This window comes from Coffea arabica, chromosome 3c (assembly GCF_036785885.1).
Source record: "Coffea arabica cultivar ET-39 chromosome 3c, Coffea Arabica ET-39 HiFi, whole genome shotgun sequence".
In the NCBI taxonomy this organism is placed as follows: domain Eukaryota; kingdom Viridiplantae; phylum Streptophyta; class Magnoliopsida; order Gentianales; family Rubiaceae; genus Coffea; species Coffea arabica.
Genome location: NC_092314.1, coordinates 5,381,918 through 5,394,449, shown reverse-complemented (window position 1 = coordinate 5,394,449; position 12,532 = coordinate 5,381,918). Strand labels below are relative to the sequence as shown.

The 12,532-nt window shown below is 28.3% G+C and overlaps 1 protein-coding gene across 1 annotated transcript; it reads left to right on the top strand.

Moving 5' to 3' along the window:
- Positions 1 to 247: 247 nt before the first annotated feature.
- LOC113734353 (uncharacterized) lies at positions 248 to 4,286 on the top strand. The gene is made up of 5 exons (XM_027260869.2): positions 248 to 579; positions 1,872 to 2,651; positions 2,884 to 3,069; positions 3,434 to 3,562; positions 3,794 to 4,286. Exons 1-5 carry the CDS (start codon positions 538 to 540, stop codon positions 3,905 to 3,907), a joined length of 1,251 nt encoding a protein of 416 aa, XP_027116670.2. The 5' UTR covers positions 248 to 537; the 3' UTR covers positions 3,908 to 4,286.
- Positions 4,287 to 12,532: the final 8,246 nt, after the last annotated feature.

Below are 12,532 nucleotides of genomic sequence, written 5' to 3'. Positions count from 1 at the left end.
CTAGTTAGTTAGATATAACAGGGAGATATAAACTATTTTCTCTAGAGAGAGAAAAATCAGTTTGGACAGGAGTGCATGTGTCAGCAGATGAATGGGTTTACTAAACAATGCCACGGAGACATAGGTCAATGTGCGGCCTGACGACAACCTCGGTTTGACTCGATGTCCGGAGTTCCCACGAACCTTATATAACTAACTTTGTTCTCAAATTTACACCACCTTAACAACTTTCATCTTTTCCATCCCATGCTGGACGTCCTTTCTTCTTCATTTCTCTAAAAATTTCTCAAAAAAATTAGAAAATATATGCTTAATGTATTAAATTTTTTGTGGGGTGGAAAATTTTGTTCCTTCAGTGTTTTTTCAGCCATGCAATTTGGGCTAAGGGTGAAGAAATTTGATCAGGGCTATTTTTTTTGGTGCTCGAGATTTGTTTGTTAGGGAAGAAAAAGAAAAATCATCGAGCTCTTGAGGAGGATTTGGAATTGTTTTCACTTTGCGGCAGCAGCAACGTAATTTTGCGGAAGATATAGAACAATGTTGCAGGACATAATTCACCATCAAGAACAGCTTCCCCTTGTAATAATCTCTCAGACTCTGAAAAGCCCTTTCTCTCTTTATCATGTCTACGATGAGCTGCAACATGATTAAATTTTTACTGGGATTTGATCGTGCATGCAGTTTCCTCTTCTTATTTATTGTGGATAGACGTTGTTATTGTTCTACATGTGATATATAGAAGAGTCACTCGTGCATCCATGGGAACTTTTAAATCTGATCCTCAGGGGTTCTGGTAATGAATCTGATTTAAATGATTGAAGTGTGAAAAAGTTTCAATAGCTTTGATTTCTCTTCAAATGGTTACTTCTTTTTTTTACACAATTAATGACTCTGCAATCTATTCAACGCACAAGGTTGCAGGATGTTGTTCTGTAGTTCTTTCATTTCTTTAATCTTCTCTCTTTTCACTTTTTGATGTAGATTTCCTTTCTCAATTAGACATAATCATCTTTTCCATTACTTTCACTTTGAATCTTGATCCTTTAGCTATCAATGGAAAGTTGAGGCTCTTTCTGTCGTGCCAAATGGAATATATTAGCTTACTTTTAGCTACACCTGTTCACATTTTCAAACGCACTTCGCAACTATGGACCTTGGTTCTACTGTTCTAGTTCTTCTGATGTTGAACTTACACAAGCATCAAATTCAAAAGGGCATATATATATATATGCAGCTCATGATCCTTTTCTGCAACTTAATAGTGAGTCAATAAAGTTTGCATTCTCAAATCTTCTTTGAGAAGATGTTTTCAGTCTTGCATTCCAAGTTTGCTCAGCAAATTGTCATTTTCCTAAAGCACTTCGTCTAATGCTTGTCATGATCCATCTTAATGGCAACTTCCGTTATCTTTTTGGATTTTGATGGAATATAGCTTTTTTGGTACACTCACTATTGCTGAAGGTTTCTAGTTTTGACACTTTAATTTAGTTAGACTGAATATAGAATTTATTGGCAGCACTGCACATGCACGACACAGGAGACTATTAGTGCCTTGAGGTTCCTTTTGTTTCCCCAGATTTGACAGTTTCTCTATTTTGCACCAAGTTCAAGTGCCACCAGCTTCCCTCTTTACCATTGCCACTAAACATCTGTTTTCATGGTATAACAGTCCCCACAGCTAGGTCACATGGAGTATAAAGTCCACCTACATCTTGGTGTTTTGCAAGACATTGATCACCAAGAAGTTCCTCCTCCTTTCAAGAATCTGTCTTTGCTTGATGAAATTGAGGGGCAAAACTTAATGCTTGAATTAATTGTAAGAAGAATGCCGTGTTAAAGTCGATGAATTAATTGTTGTTTCTCTTGTGCAGGAAGAAATTTCAAGCCCCATCAATGCTCAGATTTTCGACTTTTGTGAGTCTGAATTATTTCCAGAGACTCTACAAAATTCTGAAGTTGCTTCCAACTCAAACTGCTGCTATGAAGAGCACTCTTCCTATTCTACAAATCTTTCCCTTACTCCTGACATGAACAGATACGCTAACAACTTACTAGTTAAAGATGAACCACCCGAGACTGCCACCACAACTCATGCCGTGACCTCCACCATGACCACAACCACAACTAACAACAACAGTAATCTATCTGTAATCTTTGACTCCACAGATGATATTGAAAATGACATCTCTGTTTCCATAGACTTCAGTAATTCTACAGCATATAACATTCCTCAGTACGTCCATAACCAACTAGACCAGTTCGATTACTCTTCCTTGAATGCTCGAAGTTCAGTGACAGACGTGGCTGATGGATCACTTGCTCAGTATCCTGGAGAACCCCCTGCTGTCCCACTTATGGCGCCTCCGATGCCTCCTGTTTATGAAGAGGAATGCTTGTCTGCCATGCCACCTTACATGCGCTTGAGTACTTCTTCGCCTTCTTGTTCTCTACTTGATCCTACTATTGGACCATACCTGCCAGGGAATCTCAATGCTGCATTAGCAGCAGAAAATCCAGGAATTTTCTCTGGTGGTTGCCTTTTCCTTGGCACTGAATTGCCACCTCAGGAATTAGAATTCCAAGGAGAAAATGGTGGAATTTTTTGCCCAGATGCCATGCCCCGAGTTTATAACTGCAGCACTGAGCTTCAGGTAATCTTCTTACATAAACATCCTACATATTGAAGAAATTGGTAAGTACGTACTTGACTGTTAATTCTCCTCCCCAATTCATGGGATACAAGAAGATTTACTATTACTACTTTCACATGATACATATCGATGTTATTTCTTTCTGAGCGCCAAAGAGTGATTTAACTGTAATTTGCATTCACCGATCATACTCCTTTTACGAAGCAATCACTGATCAAATTCCTTTTACTAGGCAATTAGTAATGAGAGTCAACAGTTTGTTAATGGAGCTGGAAATTCTACTCCCTTGGCATCAGAGATATCAAATCTAGATGATCCAACTTTCAAGGTGGGCAAGCTCACTGTTGAAGAAAGGAGAGAAAAGATACATCGGTATATGAAGAAGAGAAATGAAAGGAACTTCAGCAAGAAAATCAAGGTGCATACAATCACATTTAACAATATGCATGTAACTTTTTTTTTTGTCATCAATCAAGAGATTCGGATTATGCATCCTTCCTTGTCAATAGGGGAGAGTCTTCGTAGTTGAGTTCTCATATGTCAGCTTCTGCTGCATCCTCAGCGTTATTACATATACAACTGCAGAAGGTATCCGTTAAATAGGCACCATCACCTTCTTTGCTATTAATTCATGCAGCCATATGTAGAAGATTCATTTGTCTGCTAATATAACGAACACCCCGTCTACAAAAATATATATGTCCACCAACTTTCTTTTGGAGCATACTGAATTTCATGCCTGAATAATATGTGGTGTACTAATATTGAAAGCCAATGTGCAGTATGCATGCCGCAAAACACTGGCAGACAGCAGGCCTCGTGTTAGGGGAAGGTTTGCAAAAAATGATGAGCTGGAGATGAATAGAACTGCTTGTAGCATTAGCAACCAAGAAGAGGACACAGATGAGGATGTGAGTTTAAATTTTCTCTTCACCTATCATCACTGACATGAACACCATCATGAACAATCAAGAGATGTGATCGTCCTTCCTTTACCTAATCCACCAGCTTCTGTCTCCTTTTTTCCAATCATCAGATCCCAAAATGCCTGTTCACAGATTTTTTTTACCCCTTTCATTGTCATATAAACTGGAATGTATGCTTCATTATGCCTAACAAAAGTTTCATTTTTCGGCTTATAGGTGGTCGTGAAAGATGAAGATGATATGGTTGATTCCTCAGATATTTTTGCACATATCAGTGGCGTGAACTCTTTCAAATGCAATCCTCTCCATCTTGGAGTTGAACAGCTTTAACTTTGTGCAGCCTTCCTTTCAACAATTTTGCAGAGGCCTTTCTTTCATCAGCAGGAGTCATTAATCCTAAGATAGAGATAGAAGATGAACATATTGGGTCCATATGGTTAGTATATCACTAAGTCATAACTACTACATAGTATCAAATAACAGAGAGGAGTTTTTGTATATATATATACATATATTACAAGTCATCAGTCCTACGCAAATCTCAAGCTAATCATTTGCGGGAACTACAAGTTTAACAATATGTTATCTTTGTAATCAATTGATACATGTTGTAGCACACAAGCATCGTGCATGTTGACAGTCATTTTCATTTGTTGAAAATCGAGATCAGAGTTGTATAAAGATTCATACAGCAATATAATGTTCTAGTTTTTTTTTTTTTTTTTGAAAGTTAAATATTTCCGTCTATGCATCTCTGGAGTCCTGATTCCCAACCACTCCATTCACTGATATCTGATAGAATTTGACAAGAATACATATCTCTGGGCCAAAGTATGCCTAAATTGTAAGGACATTTCTGCTACATGCCTTGAGGTCAGCAGCAGCAATGAACCTTCTTAGTGCATTTTAAATCATTGCAAGGCAAATAGATAAAGAACATACCAAGAGTTGGACTATAAACTTATTCAAGGACAAAAAAACTCTGAATTGACTTTTCAATAGAATACTACAGTACGGTGTTACTTTTTTCAAACAACTATTTATATCAAACCCTGCAATCCAAAAGGAAATATTTCTAGCTCAGGTCTTTTGCTTTCTGGATTGGGCTAGTGTTACTGAATAATGATTAGGTTCCACAGGACTATCACAAGGATTGGCCACCTGGGTCACAAAGTTCAGCACCAATTGGCCATTTCTCCTTCAACTGTCCCTTCCATAGTTACTCTACCTTCTCTTAGTCAGCCCTATTTGCCCATCCTGCTTTATTTTCTAGAAATGATGTGAACTGGACATAGATGATTTGTTGCAAGGTTTTGAATAGGTAACTCAGCATTTAGATCACGTTTAAATCCAAAACAAAAGCATCATCCTTCTAAACAATGGAGTCAAATTTCATAACCAAATTGCAGCAACTTCTTTTTCAACACCATGTTGGGTTGTCCTTTTTTTCTTTTGTATCTGCTGAAATTTCTTTCTGATTGTCTTCCATTCTTGCCAAACGAGAGGAACTGGAATGTTACAGAATGTTTTGGAAATATTGCAGCATGCCCCTTAATACCTAAACCTTAAACACATTCTTGCATCCTTTCTCTAGAGTTCAACTTAGGAATTCTTATAAAACAGCAGAAATAGAAAAGGATGCAACTTCCAACCGGCTAGAGCCATTTGCTTAGAGGCATTTCAGTTTAAAATGAAGATTATTTGAAAAGTTTTTTAGAATAATACTATAGCATTTTTTGTTATTTGCATCATGCGATGCAAATAAAATAAAAAAGAAACGAGTCAGAAAGATGAAAAAAGTGAATGAGAAACGTATTAACGATGCGAGCAGAAAATAGATATCCAAACAACGAATTGGTTAACAAAACAAATGCTTCATTAACATATACAAATTGACAGAAATTGCTCAAGGATAGGATACGTTATTTGGCTGATAGCGTCGAATTTATGCTTTATAAACGCTATATGTGTAAATCATGCATTAATCAAAGCTTAAAATCACAACTCATTTTGGTTGGAAAAAAAAAAAAAAGAATCCAGGTATTTGAGCCTTTGATCTACTCTTTCTTTTGTGCCAGATTTAGTGCTGGAATCATGAATCAAGAAAGCTACCTATGATTAGTCTACTTAATTACTTGTCAAAAGACTCAAAGCTAATATCATTAGAAAATTATTGTCCCTTAAACTTAAAAAAGGCCCTGGTCCTGGTCAAAATCAAATGTTGGTTGCATTCAAGAAATGCGCTTTTTCAAATCCCAGATTTTATGGCTAAAGAAAATGACATTTTCACAAAAGAAAGCGCGTATTATCTTTATATTGACAAGATTAAAGTAGCTTAATCAAAAAGTTACCTCAGGCTGATCAAAAGCGTTACTCCACGTAAAATGGTGCTGCAGAATTTAGTTTAGTTGAGTTTAGTCTTCTCTGGAATGATTTCAAAGCCTAATCCGAGCCCGTGATATTGAAAATTCTTTAAGAGGTAGGGATATTTGTCTGACTAATCATATAATACAAATGAAATTGTTTGACTTTATGTAACAAAACAACAAAGATTTATGTTCATTTTTTTCTTGGGGTTGTTGCTTAGACAGCAAAATCAGGAAACAAATGTCTGTCCCAACCAATCAAATGTTAAAGTAAAATTCAAGCATTCAGCCGATGGAGACTTGAATTGTCCAAATCCAACACTGCTGGGATCCCAGAATTGAAGATTTGAAAACTTTTGAATCTATGAAACAGTCACCACTAACCCAATAAATTGGTGCACTGAAATGGTAAGTGAATTAGGTATAAAATAGGTGCATTCATAAGTGTCTATTTGACCATGGTAATTTAATAAGTTGGTGTACTCAAATGATAATTTAATAGGAAGAAAAAATGTATATATAATTGACACCCGTCGGAGAAAATTATATTTATTATATATATATAAAAAAAGATGGATTAAGCTCACGTACATGGAAAAAATGTACGTATCAGCGACCAATGCTACCTGTGCAAGTATTGAAATTCAATTTTAAATTGAAATTAGACTGCACTGGTGCACCTAACTTATGCAAAAATTATTAAGTAAACACACATTTTCAGGGGCTGAGTCCTGTGGTTATCGTGTTCGAGGGGATGGGGCCTCTCCTTTCTGGTCGGAGTGGGATTAGTCGGGTCTCGTAAGGATTGACTCGGACATCCACTCCGTCAGCAAAAAAAACACACACACACACCACACACATTTAATTTTCAACTTTAAATTTCCAAAAAACTAACATGAAAATTTCTCTTAGTGCTTCCGTTAGACAGACCCTTCATCGAAAATTACTACTAGTAAACACATGGTATAGAAAAAGGCAGAAGTATAAAAATGAGGCACCTAAGGAACTTGGAAAGCATTTAAGGATTGACCCGGACACCCACACCCTTCATCGAAAATTACTACTAGTAAACACGTGGTATAGAAAAAGGCAGAAGGATAAAAATGAGGCACCTGAGGAACTTGAAAAGCATTTAAGGATTTACCCGGATACCCACACCCTTCATCGAAAATTAAGGGGTTTGTTTGGATTCATTGTTTTTTGGTCTGTTTTTGAAAAACTGTTTTTCACATTCCAAATGCTACAGTAATGTGTATTTCAAAAACAACTCCAAAAACACTATATCCAAACAATATATCAAAAACAACTCCAAATACATATTTAATATGTTTATTTCAATTTGTATATTTCAATTATGTATAGGATATATATATTATATTAATTTATATTTTATTTTATATAAAATATATTTTTATATTTCTATAATATATTTATACAAATATTATGTATTATATAAATTATATATAATATAAATATGTAATTATACAAATTTATGAATATTAAATATTAAAAATTATATATTTAATATATACATAATATATATGTTTATGTATAGTTATAATATACATTTATATTATGTATTATATATAATATTATACATTTATACATTTATATTAATTTACATAATATTAATTATACATTTATACATGATATTAATACCTTTATACATTTATATTTATTATATTAATACACCTATACATAATATTAATATATATTTATAATATATTAATTTATACATTTATAATTTATACACATTTATAATAACAAACATTTATTATGTATTATATATAATATAAATGCATTTATAAATACATAAATGCATTTATTTATAAATATATATAAATGTATATAAATATATAAATATAAAAATTATAATTTATAATTTATAATTTATACATTTATATAATATTGACTTATAATTTATATATTTATAATAATATACATTTATATATTTATTTATAAATATATGTAAATATTCATTTATAAATATATATAAATATTTATTTATAAATATATGTAAATATTTATTTATAAATATATGTAAATATTTATTTATAAATATATGTAAATATTCATTTATAAATATATATAAATATTCATTTATAAATATATATAAATATTTATTTATAAATATATATAAATATTCATTTATAAATATATATAAATATTTATTTATAAATATATATAAATATTTATTTATAAATATATATAAATATTCATTTATAAATATTTATAAAGGTATTTACAAAAATATATAAATATATTTATAAATAAATATAAAAATATAAAATTTATAATTTATAATTTATAATTTATACATTTATATAATATTCATTTACACATTTATAAAAATATTTATATTATGTATTATATATAATATAATACATTTATAATACATTTACATATATTTATATAAATATATAAATATATTTATTTATAAATATTTATAAATGTATTATAAATGCATAAATGTATATAAATATAAAAATATATAAATTATAATTTATAATTTATACATTTATACATTTATATGATATTCATTTATAATTTATATATTTATAAATGTATTTATATTATGTATTATATATAATATAATACATTTATATTTATTTATAAATATATAAATTTATTTATTTATAAATATTTATAAATGTATTATAAATGCATAAATGTATATAAATATAATAATATAAAAATTGGAAATTATAATTTATACATTTATACATTTATATGATATTCGTTTATAATTTATACATTTATAATTTATATATTTTTATATAAATATATTTATTTATAAATATATAAATATATTTATTTATAAATATATAAATATATTTATTTATAAATATATAAATATATTTATTTATAAATATATAAATATATTTATTTATAAATATTTAAATATATTTATTTATAAATATTTAAATGTATTTATTTATAAATATTTATAAATGTATTATAAATGCATAAATATATATTGTTATAAAAATATAAAAATTATAAATTATAAAAATACTTGAAAATATGTTTTAAAAATACATCTAAAAATAATCCATAAAACATCTACAGTAAAAGTTTTTCATATAGTTTTTGAAAAACAACCCCAAAAATAACTAATCCAAACGGACTTGTATTTGAAAAACGAAATGCTACAGTACTGTTTTTGAAAAACAACCCCAAAAACAGCTAATCCAAACGGACCCAAGCATCTAAGAGAAACAGACAATGAGCTTCTTAAATTTGAAATGGTTATACAGTGAGTGGATGCAAGGATGGGACTCAAATCACACAAAGTCAATGGATTATTTGAAAGATTAATGAGCTTCACATGCTGAGTTTCAGAGAAAAATTTGGTCCACCGAGTTACTGAAAATGACATGTTTCAGCATTTTGGGCTAATTGAACCGTCACATGATGACTTTCAACTGAGCAGATCACTGAAGATCTGTTCATGGACCAGGGCATCAACAAGAAGATGATTTTAGTCAACTGGTCATGAATTCTTCCGCCTTGGCTAAAGCAGTAAGTTCATCATCACTCCCATAAATTGTGGAAAAATAACTATTAGTGAAAATATACCATAAATTAATTTGCAACCAACCAACTCACTTAGTTAAATTAGCAATAATAGTTCTTTCTTTTTTTTTTCTTTTTTTGTTAATTAAATGGAAGATGAAAGTTGAACTTGGTCGTGTATTTGGAAAAATCCCCCACTATCGAGAATCCAAGACTTATTCTCTCATTAATGGCCGATTCGTGTGGACCTCTAATAGTGACCGAAAGATAGTTTATATCCATCGAAATAATCCATTAAAAATAATGGTAGGCCATGATTCCAATGATGCTACAGACTTCTATCTATGTCTTGTTGCTTAAAAAAAAAAAAAAAAGAAAATAAATTACACAAGGTGCTGTCGCATTTTTGGAGTCACTTCACTTCGATCGCTTTCGTTTGCATCTTTCAAACAAATCATTCATGGTTCATTAATTGTATTTCTAAAGAAAATCATTTATGTCTTCGAAAGAAATAAAACTTCAAGAGAACACACACAATCTATACTATAATCAGAAAATTGTAGTTTTGATACCAAATGCTTGAAGTATAGCAGTTTTAGTTCTTAGACCTTGTTTGAATTGCTGTTTTCCGTCGAAAAATTACGTTGTTTTCCGTAATCACATTTCCCTATTACTTTTTTTCCTCATATACTTCAAATCGCTACAGTAATTTTTTCATGAAAAATTATGAAAAATGCAATCCAAACACAACCTTAAAGTTTGGATAAAAGTAAATTTAGTCATAAATAAATGTTTCAATTTCTAAGCAAATTTATTCCAATTAATTGATTTTAGCAAATTATTATTGAAATTTGATTGCGATAGCAGCAAGTGCCCGCAGCTAAATTTTGAAAAAAAAAATTGGAAAAAATATTGGTGGCCATAATTTGTAATTAAAAGGCACTAATTAATTGCAAGCTGAGTAATTTGTCTTTACTTTTTAGCTACATGACTACTGTGTATGTATGTGAGTAATTAGTACCCTTTAATTACATATTATAAACATTTTTCCTTTTTTTTTAAAAAAAAAAAAATTTAGCTGTCTGCACATGCTACCTACATGATCAATTCCAGTAGCAATTTGTTCCAGTTGGACTAAATGTACTTAAAAATTAAAACATTTAACATTGAATTTGCTTTTGTTCAAACTTCAAGGACCAAAACTGCCAATACTCCAAATATTTAGTATTAAGACTGCAAATTTTTCATACTATATATATTGCTTTAGATCAAATTAATTTTTTTTTTTAACAAAAAGAAAGCTCTATGCATATCTTAGACGTTACAAATTTCTTCATTTATTACTTCAAATTCAAATGTGTATTGCCTTCTCCAAGAAAAAAACAAAATTCAAACAATTGCTCCGTTTGGATTAGCTGTTTTTGGGTTTGTTTTTCAAAAACACCACTGTAGCATTTTGAATCTGAAAAACAAGTCCGTTTGGATTAGTTGTTTTTTGGGTTGTTTTTCAAAAACTATATGAAAAAGTTTTACTGTAGATTTTTTTGGATTATTTTTAGAGGTATTTTTGAAACATATTTTTGAGTATTTTTAGAATATTATAATTTTTATATTTTTATATAAATATACATTTATGCATTTATAATACATTTATAGATATTTATAAATAAATATATTTATATATTCATATAAAAATATATAAATGTATTATATTATATATAATACATAATATAAATATATTTATAAATGTATAAGTGTATATTATTATAAATGTATAAATTATAAATGAATATTATAAATATATTATAAATTATAAGTGTATATTATTATAAATGTATAAATTAGTATATTATAAATATATATTAATATTATGTAGAAATGTATTTATATAATTAATATAAATGTATATATGTATTGATATTATGTATAAATGTAAAATTAATATTATGTATATTAATATAAATGTATAAATGTATTATATTATATATAATACATAATATAAATGTATATTTAAATGTATAAGTGTATATTATTAAAAATGTATAAATTATAAATGAATATTATATAAAGGTATAAATTATTAAATTATAAATATATATTAATATTATGTAGAAATGTATTAATATAATTAATATAAATATATACATGTATTAATATTATATATAAATGTAAAATTAATATTATGTATATTAATATAAATATATAAATGTATTATATTATATATTATACATAATATAAATGTATATTATAAATATACATAAATATTTATATATTATGTATAAATGTACATTTATATAAAAGTATAATATATTATATATTATATTATATATAATTTATATAACATATAATATTTATGTAAATATATTATAAATATATAAAAATATATTATAAATAAAATAAAATATTTATAATATGTATGTATAAATATATAATATTAGAAATGTATAATATATATAATATACATTATTATTAATATAATTTATGTATAATATACATAATTGAAATATACATATTAATATATATTAATAAATATTATAAAACAAAATTGAATAAATATATTTATAAATTTATATATAAATAAATGTATTTATATAAATATATAATATTTATTTCAATTGATATAATATATATAATATTATACATAATTGAAATAAATATATTTATATTAATATAATATATATAATATGCATAATTGAAATATACATATTAAAATACATAATTGCAATATACATATTAAAATATATTAAAATATAATTGAAATATACATATTAAAATACATAATTAAAATATACAAATTGAAATATACTTATTAAAATATACAAATTAAATATACATAATTGAAATATATTTGGAGTTGTTTTTGATATATTGTTTGGATATGGTGTTTTTGAAGTTATTTTTGAAATACACATTACTGTAGCATTTGGAATGTGAAAAACAGTTTTTCAAAAACAGGTGCAAAAACACCCAATCCAAACGCAGCCAGTTGTTTCAAAAAAACGTGTCAGAACAGCTGACTGTGCAGCATGACCAGGATTTGTTTGCACTTGGAATGAACATACATACATGTAGG